The sequence below is a fragment of the Gekko japonicus genome, unplaced genomic scaffold, assembly GCF_001447785.1.
Source record: "Gekko japonicus isolate JY-2015 unplaced genomic scaffold, Gekko_japonicus_V1.1 scaffold1905, whole genome shotgun sequence".
Taxonomy (NCBI): domain Eukaryota; kingdom Metazoa; phylum Chordata; class Lepidosauria; order Squamata; family Gekkonidae; genus Gekko; species Gekko japonicus.
Window position 1 is genome coordinate 331,107 of NW_015175418.1, and position 14,198 is coordinate 345,304.

Below are 14,198 nucleotides of genomic sequence, written 5' to 3' on the forward strand. Positions count from 1 at the left end.
GCTTCTAATGTCCTGGCCCCACTGCTGGACCTCCTGATGGCCCCTGGTATTTCTGGCCACTGTGTGACACAGAGTGTTGGACTGGATGGGTCTTTGGCCTGATCCAACAATGGCCTCTCTTATGTTCTTATGTAAATTAAAGAAAGTGAGGGTGGGTCAGATTATGGTGCCCCGGGAGGGACCCAAAGTGGCTTATAATGTCCTCCTCTTCTCCAATTTATCCTCACAACAGACCTGCCAGGTAGCTCAGGCTGAGAGTTTGACTGCCCCACACATGAGTTGATCCCAGGGCTGTGCATGCAAACATCCAGTTTGTGTGCCACCCCCTAATAGGGCAAATAATGTCTTTCAGGGCTGTTTCAGGTTGGGAAAACTGGGCAGGGGCTCTTCTTGAAAAAAGAGCAGCTTCTGCCAGAGCTCTCTCAGTCCCCCCTACCACACGGGGGGGGGGGAAGGGAAAGGAGTTTGTAAACTGCTCTGAGACTCCTTTGGGTAGTGAAGGGCCATGGGGTATAAATCCAATCTCTTCTCTCCTCCTCCTCCTCCTCTAGTGAATGGTCTCCCATTCAGGTTCATCCTGCCACACATTAAGAAACATCACCTCTTTTGTCTGGCACCAGGGAAATGCCAGGCCACTCTATTGTTCCACAATGGACAGTCCCAGCCCAACCATCCAGCACCTCCAGAGTCTGCCCCTCTGGAAGCTCATTGGTCACACCTGAATTACGCTTCGCCTGGTACCATGCCTCCATGGACTCCTTACTGGTCTAGAAAATCTATTGTTCTCACCTGAGACCAGCCCTCAAGGCCTCCCATTGGTCTGTATTTTCCCCCCAATGTCTATATCCGTCAGAGCACATGGCCTCAGTTTTTGTGTGTCGCCCCTGATGCCAACTGGCCGTTCACCCGTAAACCTTTGGTTTGGGCCATAATCTCATCTTCATGGACCCCTGAATGTCTGGACAGAACATAAGAACATGAGAGACGCCAATGTTGTATCAGGCCAAAGGCCCATCCAGTCCAACACTCTGTCACACAGTGGCCAAAAATACCAGGTTGTATCACTCCATAACTGACCTCTCTATTCACTATCAATTGCCTCTGCTTTCTTAGTTTTGTATTGCTTGCTCTCTGTGAATGCTTAGTGTGCTTGTAATTAGGGAAATTCTTCAATAAAACCTATTTAATTTACTCTTCAAATCTGGAGTCTTCCGACTGTGAGTTGGTATACAAGTGGCATGCGGTCCCTGTACCCCTCTGGTCTTCCCTGCCACACAGCTAATTTCCCTAAACAACAAGGCCAGGCCATTGGTGGTAACAGGTGCTCACGCATGGAAGCCCGAGGTAGGCAGAATCCTCCTGCAGCCCAGGTACTTCCTTTTTTGGTGGAAGAAAACACCCAAACCATAGAAGTGGTGCCCCAACCACTCAAATAAAAATGGTTGCCAACCTCCAGCTGGTGTCTGGAGATGTCCTGGGATTACAACTGATCCCCTGGCAACAGAGATCAGTTCGACTGGAGAACATGGCTGCTTTGGAGGGTTAGGGTCCTATGGCATTATGCCCCCCTGAAGTTCCTCCCTCCCCCAAATCCTACCCTCCTTAGTCCCCAGCCCACCAATCTCCAGGTATTTCCCAACCTGAAACTTGCAGCCCCAGTGCCTGGAGTTGTGCTAAGTCATGAATGAAAGAAAAACACCAGTTTTTCCTCTCACTTTGCATTTTATGTTCCTCCAGAGGTCTGCTTCCTCCGCCTCATTCTTCTGTGCAAGAGAAAAGGCCTGGAAAACCACGCGTCCTCTACCAGTCTGCTCCCAAGTCCAGCTCAGAAGACGACTATTATGTGGCAGTGTTAGAGTTGCTAACTGAGGTTGCCAACTCCTGCTTGGGAAATGCCTGGAGATTTGAGGGTGGAGCCTGGGGGGGTGGGATTTGGAGAGGGGAGGGACAGCAGGGTTTAATGCCATAGAGTCCACCATCCCAGGCAGCCATTTTCTTCAGGGGAACTGATGTCCATCATCTCAGGAGATCTCCAGCCACCACCTGCAGACTGGCAACCTTATTGCCAATTCCAGCCTGGGAAAGTCCAGGAGATTTGGGGGTGGAGCTTGGGAGGGTGCGGTTTGGGGAGGCCAGAGAGCTCAGAAGGAGCGGGAGGTCAATAGAGTCCACCCACAAAAGAAGCCATTTTCTTCTGGGGAATTGATCTCTGCAGTCTGGAGATCAGCTGTAATTCTAGGAAACCCCCAGGCCTCACCAGCAGGCTGCAGGGTTGCCAACCTCCAGGTGAGGCCTGGAGATCTCCTGGTGTTATAACTGATCTCCAGATGACAGAGCAAATTTTCCCTGGAGAAAAATGGCTGCTTTGGAGGGTTTGTCCTTGTACCCCACTGTTAGCCAAACTGCCTTATGTACAGCAGATGGCAACTAAATTTAACATGAGTCCTTGCCAAAGTTTACGGAAGTCCGGCCACCCCAAAGAAATCCCAGTGAGAGACACTAGACTGGAGTTTTTCCAAAAACAAATTGTCTTTTTACTGAATCAATATCAAAATCACATACACGCAAAATCAGTCTCTTATTCACATGCAATGAAGTTCCTTTAGAGTTACAGAAAGATATAAAAATAGTTTCTCATTTACTTAGTAGGTAGGTAGGTACACCGTTAATACTCTCCTGTTCCTGAAGTCTTGTCTGTTGCAATGTAAAAATAGGTGATGAATGATAGAATCTAGGGGTACTTCTAAATCACACTCTGCTAGAACCAGCTAGCAGGGCATGGACCTCTTTGGCTGCGCACACCAAGAGATCAGGTAAAGACAAAGGGTTTTAGCCGGCTGGGCAGAAGGGGAGTTAAAGCAGGAGGGGGGGTAGCGGCTAGCAAAGACCTGGCTCATGGTTTCCACTTTTTATAGTGAAATCTCTGGGCTTGTTGGCAACCCTGTCAAGCTGGAACCCACCTGACTATTAGTCCATCCCATTCCTACTTCTCATTGGTGCGTGTTAGTAAGGGGCAGAACCTTTAAGGGTTGGGCTAATATTGAAATACTAGCTCTATCTCAGGGCAAAGCCATCTGGTCAGGTGTGAATTCTCAGCATCATGATTCTCCTTGATGTGCAGATAGATACCGGCTTTCTCAGGCCATCAAAGCGACATCTGCCAGGAAATGGCAAGTCAGATGTAGATCCAGACATGGATTGCGTGACAGCGAGTCTCTCAGTAATGGTGGAATGGATTGTCTTTTTGAACTGCAGTTGCTGCTAACAATGGCGAATGTGCTCCTTTCCCTCAGGCCAGGCTTTAGTGTATTTACTAGCTTCATTAACATGAAATGCAAGTACACAGGCAAAGCACCCTCTGTGTGTAAACCTTCTCACACAACAGATGATTGCAAACAGCTTTCCCTGGGCCTAGGCATGTGTGTGCACAATTCATATAGTGTGTTAGCATATATATAAGTCCATAAACAGCAAAATATCAGTCTCCTTCTCAACACCACTGAGGCCCCTGTCCTCCCCAAACCCCCCTCCCCAGGCTCCACCCCCCCAAAGTCTCCAGGGATTTCCTAAACCAGCGCTGGCAACTCTAGGAGGTTGGCAACCTCTGTCAGTGCACCGAGTCGATGGCCGTCTCATAAAAACTTGCAGGAGGGCAGAGTGCCACCTCCTTGCGGCTCTTTTCCCCTCTGATTTATTTTCAGTACCTTTAAAAAAAAATAAGACAAAAAGAAACACTTCCTGTTTGTGATCTACATTATGTTTACTGCGTTCACAACAGGAGAAAATAGAACTTTGTACAGTCTTTGGCTCTGGAATTAAAACCAAACATGCCTTGCACAGCCCTGACTACAAGTTCCTGAGTACAGCTGTGGAGCCTCTTCCTCTAGCCTTCTCAACACATCTAAAGGGAGTTCCCTGACCAGATATCACCCCCCTGCCTTTTCAGTGCTAATAAGCAGCCATGGAGCCCACAATTCAGGCTGGGGACAGAGAAACAGTTTTCACCCTTTCCCCATGCTATTTCTGCCCCCCCCCCCTGTATAAAATGAAATTTGGGTGCCTGGTGTCAACCCAATGGTGTCATCCTGATCCATTTCGAGTCCTCTTGTCACTGCTTTTTAAGGTTAACATTAATCTATGGGGGGGTCTAATACTGCATCTCCTAAATAGCATGAAGTTTAAGCCCTTCCTGCGGTCACAAGCCTGTAGTCTGGGCTCAGCAGAGCACTTCAGACTACAGGGGGGAGCTGGCATCTCTCTCTCTAAAAAAACCCCTCTTCGGACAGAGCACTCGAGTGGTCAGGGAGAAGGCTAAGCTACACCTCATGCCACTCTCTGAGCTGAATTTCTATATGCAGGTGCATGCCGTCATGGAAGCTCTTGCCCGCAGTCTTACAGGGTGTAATCTAGGCAAGGTTTCCAAGGAGGGAGTTACAGCTAAGCTTAGGTCTGGATTCTGTACCCTGAACTTTCTTCAGTTGTATACACAAGAAAGCAAAGCAATGGAAATTGGCAACAGAAAATACTGGGGAATGTTTTCTTTTGAGAAACCATTTTATTTCTTGCATAGTTTCCCCATCCTCTTGGGATAATTCCTCCACTGCAGCTGAATTCTGCAAAGGTGGCACCTCGAAGATGAAGCCAAAGGTGGCTCCTTATGAAGGTTGGTGTGGAAAGCAGGGATGGAGTCAACCTCTTTCAGTGGGTACTTGGCTGCATCTTACTTGTTTGTTAAGTGAGAGAAAACTAAGAAGAAGAAGAAGAAGAAGAAGAGATTGGATTTATACCCCGCCCTTCACTACTCAAAGGTGTCTCAGAGCGGCTTACAAACTCCTTTCCCTTCCCCTCCCCACTGTGAAGTAGGTGGGGCTGAGGGAGCTCTTGACAGAAACTGCTCTTCTTCAAGAAACTGCTCTTCTTAACAGAACTACGGCTTGCCCAAGGTTGTCCAGCCAGGTGCAAGTGGAGGAGTGGGGAATCAAACCTGGTTTTCCCAGATTAGAGTCCACGCACTTAACCACTGCACCAAACTGACTAAGCAATGGTCCATGGCAGATTTCCCTTGTCTAAAACCTATTTGTTCTGGACCAATCATTTTCTGTGTTATTAGCCAATTGTTAAACATGATTTGTAGTAATTTGGCATAACGTTTGGCTATAACAGATAGTAGACTTATAGGTCTAAAGTTAGAGGGGATTGAATGGTTGCCCTTCTTAAAGATTGGTAGAGAAGAAGAAGAAGAGATTGGATTTATACCCTGCCCTTCACTACCCAAAGGTGTCTCAGAGCGGCTTACAAACTCCTTTCCCTTCCCCTCCCCACAACAGACACCCTGTGAGGTAGGTGGGGCTGAGAGAACTTTTGACAGAAACTGCTCTTTTTCAAGAACAGCTGTGCCAGAGTTACGGCTTGCCCAAGGTCATCTAGCCAGGTGCAAGTGGAGGAGTGGGGAATCAAACCCGGTTCTCCCAGATTAGAGTCTGCGCACTTAACCACTACACCAAACTGGCTCTCAATAATAACTGGTACAATAATCGCAGTTGTCCACATGGAGGGGATATGTCCAGTAGAGTTTATAATAGTAAAGAAAGTGGCCAATGGAGGTGCCCACCATTTTGGATCTGCTTTTAAGACTTCCAAGGGTATTGCATCAGGGTACGATGCTTTACCTGGTTTTAGTTGATCAATCAGCGTAGCTACTTCTTCTGTAGTAACGGGGGCCCATTCTGGGGTGTCATCTAGCACAATTTTGACCGTATGCAAGGGCTCGAGAGTTTTCTCTTGGAATAAATCTAGGAAATATTGGTACCAGGTGGAATAGGAAGGTGAGATAGGAAAGGGCACAGGGGTTTCTAATCAAAAAGCTCTGTTAACCAGTTTCCAAAATTGTTTTGAGTCATTATGCTGGATGGAAATTATGAGTCGATTCCATTGTCTGTTCACGTATGAACTTCTTTTAAATTCAATAAGAGTGTTTAAATGACTTTTATAAATTTGGTATTCCTCAGGGAGACAGGTAGCTGATGAGTTGTGAAATTTATGATATATTGAACGTAGGTGTGCCTTCATTTCTTTGCATTCTCCATCAAACCAGTGGCCCTCCCCAGGGGGCTTGAGTTGTTCTGTTTTGGGTCTTTGTTTCAGTGACTCAATTATAAAGGACAAAAGAGTCAGGTGGTTGGATTCTGCTTCGTGATGGTCCAGATAATTTATTTAATCTATCCCCGAGCTCCAAAATAGAGAGGGCATTTAATATTTCTGGAATATTCGCTCTTATTTCGAAGGACCGCGGACGTTTTAGTGGAGATTCTAGCTCTTGGAATGGGGGTTGGGAAATATTAGCATTCAAGTCGAGAGAGAGAAAGAGAGAGAGAGAGAGAGAGAGAGAGAGACAGAGGTAAGGGATCACTGCAAAGCTGTTCTCCAATTAAGAAATCAAGGGTGTGTGGTCGCAGGGTTAAGGAAATCAGCATGTAATCAACTACACTGCAGCCCCTTGTGGAGAGAAATGTGTAGTTCTCCACATTTCTATAATCCTCTAAACCTTTCAGACAGGTTAAATTAAACTGGGCACACATTTGAATAAAATATTGGCCAGCTAAATTGGAAATATTGTCCCTGGAGTGCCTGCATTCAGATAATAATAGAGGAGAAAATGTCTCCTGATCTAGGCCAGCATTGTTCGCAAGGCTCAGTATGCTGTTACCCACTCTGGCGTTAAAATCCCCGGCTAAGACTATATCCCCATGGGGGCATGACTGAACCATCTGTTCCAGAAGAGCAGACAATTTGTCCTACTGTTTGGCTAGGTCTACTCTCGTCTGCGTAGGCGGCATATAGACATTTACTATTACAAGAGAGGCTCCACTGCAGGTGAGTAGGACTCCCATGATTGGAATACGGCGGTCTTGAAGATTAAGGAGCTTAACGTTGTATTTAGTAGATACAAATGTGGTCATACCAGCTTGCAGGCGACCCTTGGAATTAATCCTAGTGCAGGGAGAGAGAAAGATGGACACTGTCCTAAGTTAGGCTCCACCCATATACCAATCCTGTTATATGCAGATGATGCGGCTCTGCTTTCTTGCACTCATGTGGGTCTGCTTCGACTTCTAAACAGCCATCAGGGTTACTGTAAGATCAACCAATTGGAGCTAAATTATGAGAAATCAAAAATTATAGGCTGATTTCGCGCTAGAGCTGCCTCGATGTTGTGCCGCCATTTGCCCCGATACTATTGGTCAATTTCACACCTGAAACCGTGGGGCTGCATTTGACCCGCAGCTTCACCCGATTTCCTCTGCAGTTTCGTGATCCTCAAAAAACAGGATTACGAAACTACGGGGGAAATCGGGCGAAGCCGCGAGTCAAAATGCAGCCCCGCAGCTTCGGGTGTGAAATTGACCAATAGTATCGGGGCAAACGGCGGCGCAACATCGAGGCAGCTCTAGTGCAAAATCAGCCATAGTCTTCTCAAAATCCAGGAAGCAATTCATATGGAGCTCATAAGCTTGAACAAGCAAGATACTTTAAGCATCTAGGTCTTTACTTTCATGCCACCACAATTTGGATTCCTCACTGCAGGACAGCAATTAGCAACCTTAAGGCAAATATCAATGGCCTTCTGCAGTTTAATTTTTCAGAAAGAGGGTACTTGACTGAGAGGCAGCCAGTGAGGATCAGTCCTCTGCATGGGATGGCTTTTCCAATTTCTTTTTCCGTGGAGCTTTTCATTACACATAGCAGGCAAAATGCCCTCTGTGTCAGCTGTGGCATGTCCTGATTATCCCCTCCAATCCTCAGCATGCTGGCTCCAGTCCTCTGGGAAGAGTTCTTTTGCATTGGAATGACTGGATCTACCATCCTCTCGCATAGCTCCCATTCATTCAGATAAGGCACGCAGAGTGATCTTCCTAGTATTTCATGCCCACAGCCTTTGTCTGATGCTTCCTTCTACCACTGCTGAACAGCCTGTAGACTATGATAGCCTTCACAATATCTATTTTTTTTGATACACACATAGTAATTTCAAGAGTAGCAACAACAACTTTCTTCTACTAGTATTTCACTTCTAGCTAAACTTCTAGCCAAACTAGCTAAAACGTTTAAAATGCCATCTAACGAGCAGCCCAGAAGGTATGCAAGGCACACATCTCATTTGCTGGCATCCTGAGAAATGTATTGCCGGGGCTCATATTCTGAAAGAACTAAGGCTGTTCTCCTTTCATTCAACAGCACTCTGGAATGGTTGGTCTCTTTCCAAGCATTTCCTGAAGTATGCTGGAATCCTACTTCTGAATGGCTGACTGATCGGTAGGCGAAAGCATGGGAATTTCCAGAGCGTTGCAGTCTTCACTAAGAAAGACCAAGTCCTAGGGAGAGGAGAGAAAAATCATTGGGTTATAAGCAATACACATAAAAATGCTCCCGGGAGGAAAAAAAGACCCAGGAGGGCCCAATCCACTGGGACGGTTTCTTGCGTAGGCCATATTGAGAGGAATGGGATCTGTGCAAGAGCAAAGTTGTTCTTCTGCACAACCCACATTTGTGACTGTGTAGCTCATGTGTGAGAGGATTGTGCAGTTGTGTCACCTCCTGAAAACTAAGCTTGCCAACCTCCAGTTGGTGGCTGGAGATCTCCTGGGATTACAACTAATCTCCAGGCGACAGAGATCACGTGGAGAAAATGGCTGCTTTGGAGGGTGGGCACTATGGCAGTGTACCCCTCCCACTGATGCCCCTCCCCTCCCCTCCCCTAACCACGCTCTCCTCAGGCTCCACCCCCAACCCAGAGCTGGCCACCCGAGGTGCTCAAATGATACATTCTCAGGGCAATGTGATTCACCAGACAATAATCTGGGCCCTGAAACGTTCCCATTGATTAAACAAAATCCTACCAGTTAAGCTATCTGTAAGCCTTGTTTTTATTCCCTCAGAGCAAAACTGTGGACAAAAACAATGGCTGAGTTTTAGAAAAATAATCTTGATAAAAATCTGCATCTGGAGCCTGGATCTGGCTCACATGGAGCTGCTTGGCCATTCTTGTCTCAAAAACTGACTGGCTTCTGCAATACGTCAAACTGGCCACAACATGAGGAGAGCCTCTTCTCCAGAGTAAGGGCTTCCATACTTGGATCCACAGCACAATGAATGCTATCTGTTGGATCAATGGACAGCAACCAATAGCAATGGTCAAAGTCTTCTTACTTGGGAGCCCACAAACAGCACGGTCTCTCAATTGACGTCAGCCAGTTTGCCGAACAACTGTCAGTCGTCTTCTCTCCAGGCTAAACGTAATCAGCTCTTTCAACCATTCCTTATAGGACTTAGTCTCCAGACCCTTCACCATCTTCTAAGTTGCCCTCCTCTGGAAGCATTCCAGCTTGTCTATATCTTTCTTAAATTGTGGTGCCCAAAACTGAACACAATACTCCAGGTGAGGTCTAACCAAAGCAGAGTAAAGCGGTACCATCACTTCGTGTGATCTGGACACTATACTTCTGTTGATACAGCCCAAAATCGCATTCACCTTTTTAGCAACCGCATCACATTGCTGACTCATGTTCAGTGTATGATCTACTATGACCCCTAGTTCCTTTTCACACATACTTCTGCCAAGACAAGTCTCCCCCATCCTATAATTATGCATTTGATTTTTCCTACCTAAATGCAGAACTTTACATTTATCCCCACTGAAATTCATTTTATTTGTTTTAGCCCAGTTTTCCAGCCTGTCAAGATCATCCTGTATCCTGACACTGTTTGCTACCCCTCCCAATTTAGTATCATCTGCACATTTAATAAGCATTCCCTCTATCCCTTCATCAAAATCATTGATAAAGATGTTGAACAAAACAGGTCCCAGGACAGATCCTTGAGGCCCTCCACTTGTCAGTCCTCTCCAAGAAGATGAGGGACCATTCACAAGCACTCTTTTGGTGCAAACTGTCAACCAGTTACAGATCCACCTAACAGTCATAGGATCCAAACCACATTTTTCCAATTTGTCAACAAGGATATTATGTGGAACCTTATCAAAAGCCTTACTGAAATCAAGATAAACTATGTCTACAGCATTCCCCTGATCCAGCAAGGTAGTAACTTTCTCAAAAAAAAGAGATAAGGTTAGTCTGACATGAGTTGTTCTTCAGAAACCCATGGTGGCTCTTATTAATCACAATGTCCTTTCTAAATGCTCTAGGACTGTCTGTTTGATGATTTCTTCTAAAACTGTCTCAGATATAGACGTCAAGTAGTTACCCGGATCCTCCTTTTCCCCCTTCTTGAAGATGGGGACAACATTTGCCTGCCTCCAATCTTCTGGCACCTCACCTGTTCTCCAAGAATTCTCAAAAATAATGGATAGAGGCTCAGAAATTACATCCGCGAGTTCTTTTAGTACCCTTGGATGCAGTTCATCTGGCCCAGAGGCCTTAGTTTCATTTAAAGAAGCTAGGTGTTTATGTACTACCCCTATGCCAATCTTAGGCTGCAATTCCCTTCCCTCATCATGTATTCTGATTCTGCCATGTTTCAACACCGTTTCCCTCACAAGAGAAGACTAAGAAAAAGTAGTAATTTCTTCATCACCTGCTACAATTTCACTTTCCTGTCCCTGCAATGGGCCTACCACGTCCTTGCTCCTTTTCTTACTTGGAACATAAGAAAAGAACCCTTTTTTGTTGTTTTTAGTGTCTCTCACTAGCCTAAGCTCATACTGAGCTTTAGCTTTCCTAACTCTCTCTCTACAAGCAGTGGTTGTTTGTTTATATTCACCCTTGGTTATAAGGCCCTCCTTCCACTTTCTGAATGAGTCTTTTTTATTTCTCAAGTCTTTAGAAAGCTGTTTATGTGTCTATCCTTTTCCTTTTGGGTAGCAGAAGCCTAAGAACTTTCACTTTTCAAAGCAGACAGGTCTTCCATGGAGGGAGGGGGAGAGAATGGAGCACAGTTCTCTAGTTCTTTGGCTCCCCCCCCCCTCGCACGGCCTCTTTCCATAAAATTGCAAGGAGGCAGCAGTGGCCTAGTTGCTGGAATGAGCAGCAAAGTCCCAAAGAGCAGCGGCATTCCAGACCTCTGCTCCTGAGTCCCCCTCCGAGCTCCCACTGGAGACTGGGCTCCTCTGACTGATCAGTATTCCCAGCTGCTCTTGGTTATGACTCTTTCAATCAGTCAAAGGTAAACTGGCTTGCTGGCTTGGAGAGGGCTCTTATTCTGTTTAGCCAGAGCCAGTCCATTTTGTAGATTTCAATAAGGAAGGTTCAGTGCAGTGGGAGACTTAAGCATGCACGTAACTCAAGTTCATTGGAGTCAAGAGAATCAAAAATGCTTCTCGTTCCCTAGATCAGGCCCACAGTAATGTGCTTTTAACTGCTTGCCCTGTGGAACACTCGTGCCTTCCTGCACTCTGAAGCTATTGTGCTGTCTTCTCAAAGCTCAAGTCACGAACCAAAAACATGCAGCTATGAAAACACATTAACGTTTCTATACCACTTTGCCTCATTGCTCAAAGCAGAAGGATAAGGATTGGCCTTAGACATGTACATCCACATTGTCAACTCTGGACGTCTATAAGACAAACAGCAATGACATGGTGTGAGGGGGGACAAGAGTGTGTTAGTGGGCTATCACAGCCTGCAGGAAGTTCAACCCTGACCCAGTTCTGTTGAAATCCTTTCCTGGAACCTCTCCTGGAACCAGGCAATAACAGACGAAGAAGGAGGAGGAGGAGATTGGATTTATACCCCACCCTTCACTACCCAAAGGAGTCTCAGGCTGCACTCTGTAGCATTAGCCACGCTACAGAGACGGAAGATAGGCGGATTTTCCGGGCGCGATCAAACCGCAACATCTGGGAAGCGTAGAGCTCCCGTGGCTAACCCAAGGCTTCCCGCCGAAGATGTGCTGTAAAAAACTAGTACCTCTGAGGTACTAGTTTCTGGAAAGAACTTGTGGCATCCAGCGCTCGCCCATGTCCCATCGCGAAAAGGTTCCCCCCCCCCAAGTCTCCACAGGATGTGCACAAGCACCCAACGGCACATGCACACACTTCGGTTAAAAAAACCACAACCCCCACCACGCTGCTTCTTTGCCACGTTGCAGGATTGATGTATGATGGGCACCTCCCCCCGAACCACGGGATGTTGGTGGGACGTTTGATCCGGCGGCCGCGCGGTAGTTCGCTCCAGGGCAAACAGCCACGCCTCCCCCCCCGCAATATCCGGCCCATGTGACCGGGGCCTCAGAGTGACTTACAATCCCTTTTCCTTCCCCTCCCCACAACAGACACCCTGTGAGGTAGGTGGAGCTGAGAGAGCTCTTTAGAGAACTCCTCATGAGAGAACAGCTCTGAGAGAACTTGTGTCTGACCCAAGGTCATCCCAGCAGCTGCATGTGGAGGAGTGGGGAATCAAACCTGGCTCTCCCAGATTAGAGTCCGTGCTCCTAACCACAACACCAAACTGGTTAAGGCAAGAAGGAAGCCTACCCTTCGGCAGAAGGAGGTCATGATGGTGTACAGGCTCCGGGCTTTGTCCTTCAGAGCGGTCACTTGGGGCACTCGCCGGCATCGGGGATATGCGACAAACTCTCTCAGTTTTGCCAGAACACAGTAATTCTGCAATGAAAATGGGCAAAATAATTAAAAATGTCTTGGGGATAGAGTAGGACCACCAGCTCCAGCTTGGAAGATTCCTGGAGATTTGGGGGTGCTGGAGAGGGCCGGTTTGGGGGAGGGGAGGGACCTCAGCGGGCTATAGCACCACTGCGCCTGCCCTCCAGAGCAGCCATTCCCTCTGGGGGGGGGGACTGATCTCTGGCGATCAGCTGTCATTTCAGGAGACCTCCAGGGCCCAAGTGGAGACTGGCAACCATAGGATGGAGAGTTATGGACCACCAGTGCTATTGGAGCCAGCCAGACATCACCTAGAAGTTTGCTTTTCAAGCTGCAAATTATTTTTTAACATTTTTATCCAAACCAAAATTAAGACAGGATTCCAATGGTTTTTTCTTTGCAGAGTAGTGCCAGCCAAGGCCCTCCCTATACCCAGAGCCTGCGAAGGTCTCTCTCTCTCTCTCTCTCTCTCTCTCTCTAAGTGAAAGCCCACATTACAAAATATGCTGCACTAAATTGTGCCAGAGTGCATTTTTGCAGAAGATATCCATGCAACTCAATCAGTGTTGCTCTAGTTTGCCTTTTAGGGAAATTAAGCAGGTGTAAATCCTATCCTGCCAACCTAGCAGTTCGAAAGCAAGAAATTGCAAGTAGATAAATAGGTACCGCTTCAGTGAGAAGGTAACAGCGTTCTGTGCACCTTGGTGTTTAGTCATGCCAGCCACATGACCACGGAAACGTCTTTGGACAGCGCTGGCTCTTCGGCTTTGAAACAGAGATGAGCACCGCAACCCTAGAGTCGGATTCGACTGGCTTTCGAGCAAGGGAACCTTTACCTTTTTAAATCCTATTACAATCAGTGGGAATTCAAAGTGCTTAACACTGCCCATTAAGTGTTTTATCAGTGGTAACAAAGCAAACTGTGTTCTTCTGTTGTTTGTCTCCCTTCCAATGGACAGTGTAGCATCTTCAAGGACAATTATGATGAATTCACTCTTGGTTCTTTTATAATGCTTCTGTTATATTGATTACTAGGAATAATACCCGTTGTGGGAAGAAATACAATGAGATCGAGAAGGGAGCTCCAGATGAGTGTCCCAACTGTGGCTCCCTTCCAATGGACAGTGTAGCATCTTCAAGGACAATTATGATGAATTCACTCTTGGTTCTTTTATAATGCTTCTGTTATATTGATTACTAGGAATAATACCTGTTGTGGGAAGAAATACAATGAGATCGAGAAGGGAGCTCCAGATGAGTGTCCCAACTGTGGCTGGTGGGGCGGCAGAGGGAAGCGGAAAATGGAGGGAGGCAAGCCATGTTTCTTTCCTTCTGCTTAGCTATAAGGCAGGGCTGTCTCAAGTCATTTTGCTGCCCCAAGTGGGTAGAATCGGAGGACAGCCTCATGGTAACTGATATGGTTCTCTCCACCTCTGACTTATTTTTTGAGGGGGAGGGGGGTGTTATGCAGTGGCAGCTAAGGTAGAAAAGCACCTCCTCCTGTGCCATGTTTTCTGGGTTCCAAGGGTCTGGAAAGTAGTCCGATAGATGATTACACAGTTGCCAACTCTGGGTTGGGAAATAC

The 14,198-nt window shown here is 46.7% G+C and overlaps 1 protein-coding gene across 1 annotated transcript in view; it reads right to left on the reverse strand.

Moving 5' to 3' along the window:
- Window positions 1–8,167: 8,167 nt before the first annotated feature.
- Window positions 8,168–14,198, reverse strand: part of CYTL1 (cytokine like 1) — a 10,277-nt gene continuing 4,246 nt past the window's right edge. Inside the window, exons 3-4 of the mRNA XM_015425778.1 lie at window positions 12,488–12,616; window positions 8,168–8,372 (exon numbers count right to left, since the gene is read on the reverse strand). Coding sequence (XP_015281264.1) covers window positions 8,289–8,372; window positions 12,488–12,616 — 213 coding nt within the window. The 3' untranslated portion in view covers window positions 8,168–8,288. The remainder of the gene's footprint in view (window positions 8,373–12,487; window positions 12,617–14,198) is intronic.